The 16,393-nt window shown below is 49.2% G+C and overlaps 1 protein-coding gene across 10 annotated transcripts in view; it reads right to left on the bottom strand.

Moving 5' to 3' along the window:
- Window positions 1-16,393, bottom strand: part of WSCD1 (WSC domain containing 1) — a 54,909-nt gene that overhangs the window by 17,311 nt on the left and 21,205 nt on the right. For all 10 annotated transcript variants that reach the window (XM_008997281.5, XM_035301107.3, XM_078375555.1 and 7 more), the window contains one exon: window positions 11,518-11,639. In XM_008997281.5, coding sequence (XP_008995529.1) covers window positions 11,518-11,639 — 122 coding nt within the window. The remainder of the gene's footprint in view (window positions 1-11,517; window positions 11,640-16,393) is intronic.

Raw genomic sequence — 16,393 nt, 5'->3', positions numbered from 1 at the left:
CCTCCCAGAGTGCTGGGATTACAGGAGTGAGCCACTGTGCCTAGCCCCACTAGCCCTTTTCATCTCTTCTCTCTCTGCATCCTACAGTCAGGAGATGCTAGGACTTTAGGAGTGAAGAGAAATGAGAGAGTAATCTGTGAGTGTGTGTGCCAGGGAGGGAGGCAGAGGGCAGGGAAAACTTCTCACTGCTAGGGGAAACGCTGCACAAACCTTTTTTTTTGCCCACAGCAAAAAAAAATCTTGTAAATAAATAAGGAAAAGAAAATCAATAGCATTTTTTGAGCATGACTAGGTAAAGCTGAAGATTTTGACTCATAAAAGACAACAGACTGTATCCCATGCGAAGATGACACATGGGATCTTCTTGGCGGGAGGTTGGGTATCTTTGGAGGGAGTCAGGGGAAATGCTGCTGGATGTTGCCCCCGACTGACTGTCAGGAAGCACAGATCGCATACTCTCCTAGGTGCCAAGTAGCCCCCAGGAAAGCCTCTCCCTACTCACCTCGTCCTTCTTTAAGCCAAGGAGGCCACTACACTGTGTGTGAGTGCATGACAGGCCATCCAGCCTCACTGGTATCTCTAACTAGACCCATCCTCACGGGCCCCTACACCACTCGTCCATGGAAAGCGAGAGCTGGGGCCTGACCCTCAATCACAACACAGCTGGCTTTTCCAGAAGCAAGTTTCTCCAATGATGTGAATTCGTGAAGAGCCACTTCAAGAACTGCCACCTCCGGCCTCTACAGCTTTATCTATTGTCTATCACAAAACCCTCATCCCGCCTCATTCCACACCAACACCTTCATCACAGGGAGCAGCCTGGGCATCCGCAGTACACGGCAATCTATGTTTCAGGCACCTCTGTTCACGCTGGCTGCTATGGGCTGAACTGTGTCCCCCAGATTCATATGCTGAAGTCCTAACCCCAGGGCCTTAGAATGTGACCTTATTTGGATATAGGGGTCTTTTTTTTTTCTTTTCTTTTTGAGACAGAGTCTTAATCTGTCTCCCAAGCTGGAGTCCAGTGGCACGATCTGGGCTCACAGCAACCTCTGCCTCCCCAGCTCAAGCAATTCTCCTGCCTTAGCCTCCCAAGTAGCCGGAACCACAGGCGCACACCACCACGCCTGGCTAATTTTTGTATTTTCAGTAGAGACAGGGTTTCACCATGTTGGCCAAGCTGGTCTCAAACTCCTGACCTCAGGTGATGCACCCACCTCAGCCTCCCAAAGTGCTGGGATTACAGAGATAATTAGGTTCAAATGAGGCCATCGGAGTAGGCCCTAATCCAATAGGGCAAGAGTCCTTACAAGAAGAGGAGATTTGGACACAGCCAACACGCAGACCAAGGGACAACCATGCAAGGTCACAGTAAGAAGGCTGCCGTCTGCATGCCAAGGGGAGAGGTCTTGGAAGAAACCAACCCTGCTGAGACCTTGGTCTAAGACTTTCAGCTTCCAGACTGAGAAAATATATGTCTCTTGTTTACACTGCCCAGTCTGTGGTTACTCTGTCATAGCAGCCAAGCTGGTGAATGCAGTGGCTTCCTTGCTGTTCCCTGACTACTCCACTCATGATCCCACCTTAGCACCTTTGCATTTGCTGTTCCCGCTGCCGGGAATGCCCTCCCCCCAGATACCCTTATAGCTCTCCCCCTCACTTTCTTCAAGTCACCTTCTCTGTGGTGTCTTCCCTGGCCACCCCCTTTTCAAGTTGCAAATTCCTCCCACCATCACCAACACATCCTATTATTCCCTCACCATGCTTTCCAGTTGTGTGTAATAACCTATCTGATGACATGCTCTGATCTCAGGTGTACATTCAGTCAAGACGTGCAGCACATCCACGAAACCAGAGGCCCCTCTCCACCTTCCCAGTCATCCTTCCCTCCCCAAAGCACACACTTTTCAGATTTCTATCCCCATAGATTAGTTTTATTTATACTAGAATCACCCAGTATATATTTTTGTGCGCCTGGCTTCTTTCATTCAGAAAAATATTTGTCAAATCCATCCATGTTGTTATCTGTATCTGTGGATCACTCCTTTTCATCGCTGTGTAATATTTTGCCCATGGATGCCTGGTGTGTTGATTCATCCAACACACTTCTGGATGGATGTCCGGGCTGTTTCCAGTTTGTAGCTATTGTGAATAATGCTTCTCTGAACATTTTTGTGCAAGCCTTTTAGTCCATGAATGTTTGCATTTCACATGGGCAAATGCCTATGATTCCTACTTCGTTATTCTCCATGGCATAGATCACCATACAGCATACCATACACTTTACTTATTTACCTGGTTTGTTGTCTGTCTCTGTCCACAAGAACATAAGCAGGGTTGTTGTGTTTTTTGTGTGCTTTGTTGTATTCTCTGAATCTAGAAAAGAGCCTTGCCTAGCGCAGATGCTCAATAAATCTTTGATGACTGAATGAATGAATGAGTGAGTGAATGAATGAATGAACAAATAAATGTCCTTTCCAAATCCCAACTGCACCACAAACTACTGGAAACTAACTTGGGTCTGATTTTTCTGCTGGATATCATTGGGTTGTCTGCACCATGGGCATAAGGGAGAAGAGAGCCCACTATCTCTGAGCAAATCATTCCCACATCAGGAAGTCTGGGGGGTGGGGACTCTGCTTTCCTAGGATTCCTGTTCAGAGGGAAAAAAATCACCAGCATGGTAAACCTACTCAACGCATGCTGGCTCTGTCTCCCTCCCCAGCAGGAACAGCATGGATGACGTTGATGCCTCACAATCTTATATCCCAGGGCTGGAGAATGGGCTGCCCCCAGCAGTGACCCGAACATTTTTGATTCCTTGAGTGAATTAAACTGTCAAGTTTCCGGGTGTTTGCAGAGCGACGGGAGAGCTGCAGACAGTAATGTGGTTTTATTTACAACATCACCGCTTCAGCCACATTCACTGAATTCTGAAAACACAGAACAATTTTCAGCCCCTTGAGGATTCCTAGGATGTGATTTCCATAAAAATTAAATATTGATGAATCTTATTTCTCTGTCAACTTCCCTACCCCCCGCCACCCTATCCTATGCTTCAATGAGAAGGGGGGGGGTGCTTCAGTGAGAGAAATAAGAGGAAAAACGGATCCAAGAATACAAGGCAGAAAAAGAAAGTGAGAAGATAGATTTGGGAGTGTTTCAATCAGACAGGTGAGGGGTTAAAGAAAGAGCTGGCTCAGCCTGTGTCTGAGGGCAGAAAGGATACACATCCTCATCCTGATCCTGCATCTACAGCCTGAGCCTGGTTTGGTCTGCACCCAGGGCTAGTGCTGGGGTGGGTTGAGGTATGGGTGGACATTCAGCCTAGAGCTGGGTCATGACTCAGCAAGGGCAGAGTTCTGGGGCTGGTGGGGATCCACATGTGGAGGTTTGGTCTGTGGCCGCTGGGTCAAGGTGTAAACATTCCTCCAGGTAAGGCCCAAGGCCCCAAGCAAGACCCCTCTAACAAACCGGCCCCTCTCGGCATCATCGCTTCCATCTTCATTCCCCCTTGGACACTTTTCTCAGGATCTCCAGGATTACACAGAATGACAGAGATTGCAGAGATCACCGAAGAGGAACTGAGGCTCAGAGGTAGGTTGTGAACAGCCCAAAGATGTCCAGTCTGCCAGGTGAGTGGGAAAAGGAGCCAGCCTTCTGGACTCTGAGTGTAGGGCCCTGTCACATCAACACAGCTCAAATCCTGGGAGGCAAACACATGAATGCACTGGATTTCCAGTGAAATCTGCAAACCAGTGAGGAGGTTAGCTCTGCCGGTCTATTGCCTCTAGAGCAGTTCCCTTCACTCCAGAGGCAGATCTGGATATTCAAGGTACAAAAAGGAAAGAAGATGCCCACAAAGGTGACTTCAGGGACTGGGGACAAAGGGGGGGCAGGCTTTTGCTTTCAGGCATATGCCAGGTTGACTGAAAACTTTTCCTTTATAATAGAAAAGTCTCTCGCATGGTGGGAGACACAGCAAGAGATGGGGGGCAGGTTCCATGCTCTTATAAACAACCAGCTCTCCATGAACTAAGAGCAAGAACTCACTCATTCATAACTAATAAGGCATCCTTCCCTATGATCTAACCCCTCCCACCAGGCCCCACCTCCACCAGGCCCCACCTCCTCCACCTCTTTCCTTTTATAAAAGGAAAGAAGATGCCCACAGAGGTGGCTTCAGGGATTAGGGACAAATGGGGCAGACTTTTGCTTTCAGACATATGCCAGGTTGTCTGAAAACTTCTCAGGCATATGCCAGGTTGACAGAAAACTTGCAGAACCATGAGCCAAATAAAGCTCTTTTCTTTATGAATTAGCCTCAGTGATGCTGGAACTTAGAATGAGGACTTGTGATTTGGAGAGGCAGATGCTGGGAGTGGAAACAACCCAAAGCTTGTCATCAGGAACTGCGAGCTTTGAATAGCATTCATGAAGCTGTTCACGGTGAACAACTGGGCATCTCTGAGCCTTGGCTTTATCATCCGTAAAAGGGGCAGTTTAATGACTAAGGGCTCCCATGCAGTTCGGATGTTTGTCCCCTCCCAATCTCATATTGAAATGTGACCCCCAATGTTGGAGGTAGGGCCTGGTGGGAGGGGTTAGATCGTAGGGATGGATGCCTTATGAATGGCTTAGCACCATTCCCTTTGTAATGAATGAGGGAGTTCTTGTTCTTAGTTCATGGAGAGCTGGTTGTTTATGAGAGCATGGTACCTCCTCCCCACCTCTAGCTCTGTCTCTCACCATGCGATATGCTGGCTCCCCCTTCACGTTCTACCATGACTGGAAGCTTCCTGAGGCCTCACCAGAAGCAGATGCTGGTGCCATACTTATACAACTTGCAGAACCATGAGACAAAGAAACCTCTTAGCCTTCGATATCCCTGTATAGCAATGCAAATGGACTAACACAGGCTCTGGAGTCTACAGGTGTGAGGTGAAATTTACCTAAATTGAGTCTTGGTTCCTCCATCCATAGGGGGGATCTGGGGATTGAAATACTCTTGAACTGCCTTTCAGAGAATATGTGTGGGTGTGGAGGCAGGGGCTTCATCACCCCCACAGCATCTACTTTTCTCCATGTAAAGAGTGAACTCACTAGTCTCCTCCGTGTGCTGTAGCACACACTCTCAACAGAGGCTGCAGTACCCACTCTACACATGAGAACAAGTCAAGCATGATTGTTTGCTGCTGTAGGGGACCCTATGAGATGTCTCCAGGGGCAGATGGCTCTCTGAAGACTTGAGCCCCAGAGAGCAGACCTATTTAACCCACCAACCCACCCCAGACAACACCCTCCCTGTCAAAGCCAAATGAATATCCTTCAGACAGAAGAGTCTGTGAAACACAGTATGACACAGAACTGCCCAACCATTGGGATCCTGAGGTGCCTGGCTTTCCACTGGATTGGGAAAGGACTGGCTCTTCATCCCCGGCAGTTCCTCAAACATCCCCCACACACTGGAAGAACTAGGGGATGCTGAATAATCATGATGATCATAGGCATAGCTGGGAACACCCGCTACTCCAGACATACCCCAAAACATAAACCACAAAACCATTCATGTCTACAGTCACTGAATCCTCATCACAGTCTGGGGAGGCACTTTCATCTCCACCAATCCCATTTAGCAGACAAGAAGACTAAGGCTCCGTGTTATGTGATCTGGCCAGGATCACACAATGAGAAAGTGGCAGAGTAGGGCTATGAACCCACGACTCTAAAGCCCTTTTAGCAGCTTCAGAAGGATGAGGCTAGGAGACACACTTCCCAAAATGTATAAAAAGCCTTAAAAGGGCTCATATAAAATGTACCTATCCTTTGCCCCAGCAATTCCTTCTCTGCTAAAATAGCCGAATGAAATACTTATCAGCACTTTGGGAGGCTGAGGTAGGTGGATCACGACGTCAAAAGATTGAAACCATCCTGGCCAACATGGTGAAACCCCGTCTCTACTAAAAATACAAAAAATTAGCTGAGTGTAGTGGTGCACGCCTGTAGTCCCAGCTACGCAGGAGGCTGACTAGGAGAATGCTTGAACCTGGGAGATGGAGATTGCAGTGAGCCAACATGGCACCACCGCACTCCAGCCTGGCAACAGAGCGAGATTCCATCTAAAAGAAAACAACAACAACAACAAAAAAAAACCCCACTTATAAATGCGTTCAAAGGTTTATTTTCAAGGATGTTTGTGGCAGCATTGTTTATAATAGCAAAAAGGAAAAAGAAAAAAAGAAAGGAAATGGCCTAAATGTCCCTCAGGAGAGGACAGATTGCCAATGAGCCATACGGCATAGCACGGTGAAAGAAAATGCTCACAACAAATTAAATGAGAAAAAGGAACAAATGTGAGAAGGAATGAGTCAATGTTTATAAAACAAATTACGTCTAGACACACCTAGGAAAAAAGACCAAAAGGATGCTCAGTGTTATTAGTTGTTACAAGTGTGTTCTATTTTTATTTCTGCACTCGCAAATTTTCCACATTCTCTAAAACAGATGTGTATTAACCCCTAAAAAAATAAGTGTTTTTCAAAATACACACAGTGTCCAGTATCAACAAGTTGGCCACAGAGTTTTTATAAGCAATTCAAAGCATAGCCAATAGCTTTTGGAAGGATGACGGCATTTCGGCAAAGATAAACTTCTTACCGTTAAGGATCATAAAACCCACACTCTTACAGACCCAAGCTTTGGCAAAGACAGGATCTTGAGTGCCCCATGGAGATCGTAGGCTATCTTGGATAGACCCCATCTATCAGGAACCAAATGGAATTTGCAAGAGCAGCTGCCCAGCTGAGAACAAACAGGTTTCATATGAATGCATGCTTTTCCATTTAAAAGGCGGCTGGGTTAGCACCACCACCATGAAATGGCCTAACAAACAAAAAACTTAGAAAAAATGTCAATGGGAAAACATGCAGGTGATTAATGCATAAAGAACTTAGACACCCAAAAAAGGCTAAAAGAGGGGAAAAAAGAAAGGGCAACACTTCTCTTCCTCCTCTCCCTGCAACTGCTTTATCAGTAGAATCACTAACAGCTGCTGGGAGAACAAACCTCACGTCACAAGGCATAATCGCCGGTAGAGTCACACGTTAGTAACCTATTTGCAGATGGTGTCAGATTTCACTCATCAGTCTCCTTTCCGAGCACACACACAAAGCGTCTATCTACTTGAGCACAAATATCAGGCGACAAAACTAATTACCCCAGATCTGAATTGGTAGCAATGCAAATACCAAAGCTGCCCCTGCTCATTCTCAACCTTGCATTTAAACAAAGGAGCCAATAGGATCCTGAAGGCTGCTGAGAATGAGCAGGTCTCTTTCCATCTCCAATATGATCACAGGAAATTAGACGAGATAGTTTTACTGGGCTTTAAAAACACATTATATTGGTCAAGTCCCTCTTGGTGGCAGGGAGTCAGATCATTAAGATGCTGACATTGCCTGAAATGTTCTTTTTCTGTCAAACTACATTCCTGGAGCTCCCCAAATCCATTTTCACTAAGTAGGAAAAAACAGTAGACTGGGATTACAGGCGTGAGCCACTAGGCCCGGCCGAGTGAACCCAGTTTCTAATGGCTGGCATTTGCATATCAAGGCTTGCCAGCCTGGCCCTTTAAGCCGCCTTTTCGGTTAGAAAAGAGATGCTTTGGGGGTTGTTTCTCATTACAGGAAAATTTCTGCCGAGAACCTTACTCTCTGCCTAAAACAATTTCTTAATAACTCCTGTATCAGAAGGCCCTCTGCAAGTTGTGCCCCCTGACCTTTCCCAGCACCACAAGTAACCCTGCATACTGGGCCACATGCGCTGCTTTCCCACCGGCTGGTTCCTGCTCAGCAACTGCCTCTTTTTGCAATGCATTCTTCAGTCCCCTCAGCCACCTGCTGATACCGCCCTGCATCCTCCAGCTCCAGCCCCTCTCCAAAGTTGCAACCAACTTTCTTTCTCAGCCTCCTTCCAAGACTTCTTCACCCCCTTCAGGCCCTGCACTTACTCTGCCACCAGTAAGAGTCTCCTGCCCATGGCTGTACCCACCGGGTCAGCATTTGTGTTTTGCCAAGTCCCACTGAGTGTGTTCTGCCAAGACCCACTTCAGACTCTTAAGCTGGAAATGACGACTCTGTCCTCACAGCTGCAAAACGTTGCAGCGCTAAACAATGGGACTCAGGAAACAGCCCCATCCGACAAGGCAGAGGCGGCCGGATGAGGATCAGGTGTCCGGCACAGATTCCAGTGCTGTGAGTGCCGAGGACAGAGGCTGTTTCTGGGAAACCTGGATGACCTTTCCCTCTCGTTCTGACCCAAACAATTGACAGCTGCTCCGGCCAGAGCAGAGAAGGGAAACTGTCCTTGAAACGCATTGCTGGGGGAGATGGACAAGGTGCTAAGGTGTAATGGCACAAGATATCAAGAGCCTGCGAGTGTCTTCTGGCACATTCTCCAATGTGAAATTGCAGCAATCTGGATTTATGCCAGTAAATATGAAGAAAGGCTGAAAATACAAGCTGAAGAGTTTTCAGTCTTTAAATTCTTGTCTGTAATCACAAAGGAGAACTCTCTGGGCCAGCTGGGCATGGTGGCTCATGCTTGTAATCCCAGCACTTTGGGAGGCCAGGAGTTTGAGACCAGTCTGGGCAACCTGGCGAGACCCCAATCTCTGCAAAAAATACACAAAAAAATTAGCTGGGCACAGTAGTGTGTGCCTGTAATTGCAGCTATTCAGGAGGCCAAGGTGGGAGGATCACCTGAGCCCAGGAGGCAGAGGCTACAGTGAGCTATGATTGCAGCACTGCACTCTAGCCTGGCGTCAGAGCAGAAATCTGTCTCAAAAATAAATAAATAAAATAACTCTCTGGGTCCTAATGAGGTACCCAGGTACCCAAAGAGGAAGGAGCCCCAGAAAACTGTGGCATCTGCCTAAAATGATGCTTTGAACACACCCACTACACACACAAAATAAAGGTCATGAGGGTGGCTTGCTTCCCCCTCCCATGTCATTGATCGGGGTGTAAAATGAATACAACCCTTGGCAAGGACAACTTGGCAAACCTGCCAAAATGATAAAGACAGTCAGTTTTTGACCCAGCATCTCCAAGGCATATTTTTCTTACAGATTCACTCAGACAAAGTGATCTACGTACATACACAGGTAGTTACTGCAGCATTGTTTGCGAAGGCAAAAGACTGAAAATAGACTAAATGCTTCACAGTAGGCAACTGGTTAAATAAATTATAGGACATCCGGGTAATGGGAGAAAAGAATGAGCGACGTGAGACAATCTCCAGGGCAGGCTGTCCAGTGAACAGTTCAGTGCAGAAGGGCCTGTTCAGCTCCTTCCCAGCTGTGGGGTTGGTTACAGAATGGGTGAGGATGCAATTGCTTGAATATTCAGTCCCTTGGAAGTAGACACGAGAAGAGATCCGAGAAGCCAAGACAATCGACTGCCTCCAAGCAAGGAAACTCACGGAGTGAGAGGAAGACTTCCCTGTGATGTCCTTTGGTGTTTTCACTGTGTTCCATGTGAGCATGTTCCTATTCAATCTGAAACACTAAGGGCTTATGGCCACAATGGCTACCCTTTCTTTCCCTCCTCTTCTCGTCTTCTCTGTCTCTGCCCCACTCCATAACGCCAAGAGACAGCAGTGTGTAAAAGCACGGGCTGTGTGTGGTGTCAGGAGCAGGGGCTGCAAAGCTGGCCGCTCTGTGGCTGCGTGTGAAGGCTCTCGGCTCTGCACACCTGCCCTGCCTCTTGCAGCAAGCAGGGATCTGAACATCTCCCCTTGGGAGCTACTGGGAGAATTAAAGCATCAAGATAGTCCCCCACTGGAAGGCTCCTAGTGTCATGCTCAGTGCATAGCAGGACTATCCAAGCTGGTTGCTCAAGGGATGCCTGCCTTCAGCCTGATCTGAACCAGAGTCCCTTTGATTCCAACAAGAGGGCCTCTCAAGGGAACAGCTCTGAGCTGCAGGTGTGAGGAAAGCCCTGGGAGGGTGGCTCTTTCTCTTGAGTGCACAAGTAGGGCTGGCAGCTGAGCAGGCATCATTGCTGCCTCTACCCATTGCTCTGATCCCATGAGGAGGAGAGGGGATGGGGAGGTCCCCAGGCCAGATGTCTGCAAATCAATAAACTGCCTTTTTGGCTCACTTCATAGTGTCATAGTGTCATGGGTGCCAGACGCCCAACATGTCCTTGGTAGTTCCAAAATGCTGGTGACATAGAAGAGCCACTTCAAAGGATGCACTTGGCCAAGAAGAAAGCACCTGTGAAAGGCTTTGTTCTCCAGCGGCCTCCAAGGGAAGCGTCCCCAGAGTGCAGAGGAACATGGGAAGCAGGGAGAGCAGGAGTCGGGGGGTGCAGCAGAGGATGGATGTGCTGCTCCTGCAGGTCCCATCACATCTGCTCTTATTGAAGCCCACCCCTGCTCCCTTCAACCCCCAGCAGACTACAGAGTTACCTGAGTTCAAATCCTGACCCCACCAATTAATGGTTGTGTGACCTCAGGCACACTGCTCAAACTCCCTGCCTCAGTTTCCTCACCTGGAAAATGCAGATAATCATAGTACCTATGCTGTAGGGGGTTGTTACAAGGATTAAATGAGTTAACACATAAAGCACCTCTGGAACAGTACCTGGCACGGAATGAGTGATCAGTGAATGGCAGTTTCTGCTGATTGTCATCATCATTAACCCGGCCAAGGGCATACTCTCGCCTTAGCCCTGGTCTATTACATCACAAGTACCAAATCCACACATTGAGGGCACTGCAACCCCAGCACGTGTGGAACAGCCCAAGCCCCAAGCCTCCTGCCACTGAGGGCCGTTTCTAGAGCCACAGCATCCACCCCAATCTGGAGCCTGCTGGACTCCAGCCCAAGATCTCAATGCTCTTTGGACACAGTCTGCTGGGTCTCCCCAGCCTTGCCTCACACCTTCCTGGCCCTGCTTTTTGCAAGCCTCCCTCTGGCCTTGACCAACTTTTCCCACCCCGGAGCTAGCATGCAATGCAGGGTCAGCGGCCTTTGGTGCCTGGCCCTGCCCCTGCATGGGGTCACGTTCTACTCAGCTCAGGCTAAACCAAAGGTGCAAGTGTGGTTACATCCCCTGTCGTCAGATTCACAGCTCAACACTGTCAGCACCAATAACAGAAAATCCATCAGCTATCCCCAAGTCCTGAGCCAGCATCTTCTGGCTTCCAAACCAAGTCAACTTAACATCTGACACTTGTGCCAAGAGTTCGCATCCAGAAAGGCACTCTCCTTTCGGCTTTATAAACCTTGCTGACAATTCCCCTCCCAGCCTCACAAGGCAGACAGAGGTGAAGGGCTCCCTGCCGGTACCCTCTGTGACACACGATGTATACCTGCCTCCCTCCCATGCCCCCATCCTCTGCTCCCATCTGGACTGCCACAGTGGACACCCGCAGCCCGGCACAGGCGCCCCTCTCTTGGGACCACCATACACACTTAAAGGAAAGGGTTGTGAAATTAACATTTAGTCTTACTTTGTGGGAACAAAATCCTGAGCAAGTCTCCACGGTCACATTGGCCTGTATCAGGGAGCTGGGGAAGGTGTGTGTGATGTTCTCTGGCAGTCGGAAGCACCCGCGGTAGGTGGCGGTCCGCCCTGTGGGGAAAGAGAGGGGTTTCTGGTAAGAGATGGTGCCCAGTTGTTGGTGCCTGTCACCAGAAAAAATGCTGGCTTTAGGTCCTGAGACAGGTATAAATAAACTCAGGAGGCGCAGATTTCAAATCAGGGAGGAAAAACTGCCCTGGGTGGGGTGTGGTCATGCTGAGCTCCTGAAAGAAACCAGGCATCAGGACCTTGACGACCCCAGGGTCACCTATAAGAGACCACCTGGCTGAAACTGCAGCGCTCAGCTCTTGTTTCCGCCAGTTCTCCACAACGGCATCCTTCCTTCCTGCCTGCCTGCCTGCCTTCAGTCCTTCCTTCTTGCTCTCTCACTTCCTTCAACAAATTTGGATGGTGCATTTACTAGGTGCCAGATTCCTTCCACAGCAGGTACTCTGAGAGGCCGATACTGTGAAACATCTGATGCATAGGAAGAAAAGCAGACACGGAAATCTGAAACAGCCATGTCCACTCTTGCTGTGCCATTGGAGTCATACCACCACTCTGCTTCTTTGCAAAGTTTGCCTCTCTCTGATCTTGAACTCCCACTCAATTTCTAGGAACACTCCTTAAGCCCATGTCACAAAGACGCCTCCTGCCAAGGCCCCTGCTGCTCTCTAGAACCTCCAGGTGGAAAAGCCCAGGGCCCTCGCTGGCTTTCTTGGAGCTGAACAGACTTTCTGGCATGTTCTTGCACCAACTGCTTGTATTTCTTCCAGATGCGTCAGAGTTTCTCTAGATGGCATTCTGATTCTTACCCCATGCTCCTTTCCACACGAGGTCCCCAGGGCTCAGCATCTTCCCCCGCTCTCTAGCTGCCACAACACTCGGGGCAATCAGAAACCCTCTCACCTGCCAGAATCTGCCAAGCAGGACCAAAGCTTGGATCTGGAAGCCCACCTCAAGTGACACAGCACCTGTGGTCCACATCTCAGGGCACAACCCACTAGGGCATAGACACCAGCCTAGTGGTATCTAGGTGACTATAGTGTCAACATCGGGGCTTAGGGGTCTTAAGTACCTAGGTTCAAGTCCTTGCACTGCCAGTAACTAGCTGTGTAACTCTGCCACGTCACGGGCTCTGAGACTCTCAATTTCATCACCTACATACAGTGTAGCTCCTAGGGTTGTCATGAGGAGCAATACCCACGTGTATCCTCTGATGGGGCTGCAACCCCCCACTACCATATGTCTGCCCTGGCTTTTGGTGTCAAGGTCGAGGGTGGTGGCAAACGCTGGGCTCACAAAACTCTTTCCTCTTCTTTGGCATGACTGGACCCCCAAAGAACAAACATTTCAATGGACTGGGCACTGGTCCTCAGCCAGTTCCGTGGGGGTAGAACAAAAATGGAGAGAGTCATCAGGGCAGGCACCATCCAGGGAGAGGAGAGGGATCAAGCTTCCAGGAAGCCTCAGCCCACAGGGAGGACAGCAGGGGGCCACGAGGCCTCCAGAACACAGCTCTTTGGTGGGGAGGCTACATCCTGGGTTACCACTGTGTTCCCTACACCCAGCCCTGATCCTGACACACAGCAGGCATCCACTACGTGCTGAATGAATGAATGAACCAAACTAGATAAAGCAGGAAGGAAGGCACTACGTATGCTGCAACAGGTGAGCAATTTATGAGCTGCTTAAGAAGGAAGCATTGGCTGATGCTTCCTTCACTGATGTGCCTCTCAGGACACATCAACTGGTGCAGTCTAATCTCAGGGCACAGGCTGTCACCTGGTGCAGCCTAGTCTCCCTCACTCCCCAGGTGAGAGCCTAAGGGCCACTTGGGGCAGAATGACACCTCGAAGGCGAGGACATTGATGACTTATTTGCTCAGAACCCACTCAGATCCCAACCTGGGGAGCACATTCGTGGGTCTTCTTCTTTGTGAATGCTCTTTGCTGGCAGAAGCTGCAGCTCACAGTGGTGGTTACCTGGTTACCTCTTGACAGAGATCCTGTCAGCTCATCCCCTCAAGAAGGGAGCAGGAAGGCAAGTGTACCTACAGGGTGCTCCACAGCCTGCCCAAAAGGGCAGCTAGGACACCATCTTTAAGGCCAACCATGACAGCAAGTCCAGCCAACTCAGGATCTAGGGCTGGCTTGAATGACGGGACCATCTGTCTCTTAATCCATGGGCAATCTGAAGCAAAACAACTGCCTCTCAGCTAATCAATTACCGAGCAGGCAGACGGGACTGGGAGGGCAGCCCAGAGTCCACATATAGGATTGGTCCTACTTGGGGGCAGGAATGTTATTTGAAACCAAAGAAATAAAAGCTCCAAGAAGCCAGTGTGGAGCAGTTTTGTCCTCAGGAAGTCCATTTGGATGTCCAGGTGACAGGACAGGACTCTGCCCATGTGCCGTGGCAAAACCCTGTGCCAGGTCAGGGTCTGGCAGGGAAGGTATTGATGAGAAACTGTTGAGTTAATGGTGTCACTAGTGAACACATAAGCTAAACAAACAGTGTGTTATCAGTTTCTCTGCCCCGTCCCCATTCTCCCATCTGGACCCCTGGGCTCCCAGACACATCCTGTCTGAATGTAAGATGCACCTAAGAAGCCCTAGTTAGCTGGAGCCAAACCCAGAACAGCTCCCCGTAGCACTGTGACCTCACAGATAGTGGCCAGCCAGGTTGGTCTTTAGGCTCACCCACGGTTCTCAGGGCTGGGCTTCTGTGCTGCTTGGAAAACTCACTCACTGCTAGGAGAGCCCTCCCAAAACCCCTGTGAAGCCTTAGCTTTGATCCAATACCTCTTTACCTGGGCTCTGCCCCTTTCTTGAACTGATCTGTCAGTTCTCCTGGAGCCCCATTACTAGGGCATGACCAGAGGCAGTCGTGTCCATGAGCCAGTGAACCTGGATGCTGGGCTGTGCCTCTGCCTCCAGCACCACCACCCCACCCTTACCAGTGGTGGGGGTTGTCTCCCAGGCTCTGACTCCCTCCCAACCTGCCTCTCTCAACCATGAAAAGAATGGCCCCCCAGCATGTGCAACAGTGCACAACCCTATTATGTTATAAAGGAGGCTTCTGTGATGAGAGGAAGTGGATTTGTGTTCATCGTCTTGCAATGAGAACACACCTGAGTTTCTAACTCCTCCTGTGAGCGGGCACCTTCAGGCCCCTATCTATCTGATAGTCCTTTACACTGACATTCCTGGGAGTGCAGCCTTGCTGCCTGACGTGTCAGCTTGGTTGATTGTTTCTGCCTGAGTTCTACCACCTTGAACTGCAAGCTGAGCACTCAGTGAGAATTCACCTTCGGGCACCCCTACGCCTGGGCTGATAGCACAACTCTCAAGGGGACAGTGCGTTTGCCTCTGCCAGGCCCTCCAGATGGCCCAGAGCCAACTTTTATGTTGAAACTTTCAGGCAGATCATATAAACTGGAACCCCCAAACACATACAAATGTAGGCCTGTGGTTATAAATTCTTAAGAAGATTTTTGTCTTCACCTGAAGCTCAGGTCAGAACAGACAAGTTTCGTCCTAGCTCTCTGAATGGGTGGGAGATTTTTTTTTTAATCTAAACTTTCACTGATTAACATTTCACTGAAATTGAATCCCACTGTATACAGAAGTTTCAATCCAATTCCTTTCCCTGAGAAGCCAGAGGCCTCCTTCCTCATCCTGCTTGGACATTCAGACTGAAACAGAGTGGCCACCCAGCCCAGCAACTTCCCTCCACTGAGCCCCAGAGCCACACAGCATATTTCCAACTCTCTCCACCGTGGGTTTTTGTTGTTTCTTTGTTTCTGGATCCAAGGGATTGCCTTACTTTCCTGCTAGTTCAGTTATGCATTTAAAATAATGCTTGTTAAATCTCATGCAGCATTTCTAGGTGCTTCACAGTTAAGGAATTTTCCGATTATCTGGCCCACATCATTGCTAGAATGCTAGGTCTCCCAGCCAGGAGCAGTGGTTCACATCTGTAATCCCAGAACTTTGGGAGGCCAAGACAGGTGGATCACTTGAGGTCAGGAGTACGAGACCAGCCTAGCCAAAATGGTGAATCCTTGTCTCGACTAAAAATACAAAAAAAATTAGCTTGGTATGGCGGCATACACCTGGAATCCCAGCTCCTCTGGAGGCTGAGGCAGGAGAATCGCTTGAACCCAAGAGGTGGAGGTTGCAGCGAGATGAGATTGTACCACTGTACTCCAGCCTGAGTGATAGAGTAAGACTCCATCTGGAAAGGGAAAGGGAAAGGGAAAGGGAAAGGGAAAAGGAAAGGGAAAGGGAAAAGGAAAGGGAAAGGGAAAGGAAAGGGAGAAGGGAAGGGAGAAGGAAAGGGAGAAGGGAAGGGAGAAGGGAAGGGAGAAGGGAAGGGAGAAGGGAAGGAAAGGAAAGGAAAGGAAAAAGGAAAGGAAAGGAAAGGAAGAAAGAAAGGGAAAAGAAAAGAAAGAAAGAAAAGAAAAGAAATCTAGGTCTCCCTCTGCAGTTTACAAAATAGACTCTGGCTCAGAGAGGGGCAGTGAGCTGCTAGAGGCCACACAGCATGGATGAGGCATACCCAGGCCTCCTCATCAGTTTCTCTCTCCTGCAGGGGACAAGCAAAGGTGTGTCTTGGTCACAAACTCAAGTAATTAAGCCTTTGATGGAGCTGTCCCCACCCTGTCAGGAGACTGTCCAGTGATGCCAATGGGGAAGAGAGGGCAGAGGTTGGCACAGGTTCCGCCCCAGGTATTTTGGATGAAGGGTGTGGGGGACAGGCATCCAGAGTGAGTGGGAGGGACAGAGCTCAGGGAGAGGCTG

Source organism: Callithrix jacchus, chromosome 5 (assembly GCF_049354715.1).
Source record: "Callithrix jacchus isolate 240 chromosome 5, calJac240_pri, whole genome shotgun sequence".
Taxonomy (NCBI): Eukaryota; Metazoa; Chordata; class Mammalia; order Primates; family Cebidae; genus Callithrix; species Callithrix jacchus.
Note: the sequence above shows the minus strand (reverse complement) of the source record. Positions and strands in the feature narration are given on the sequence as shown.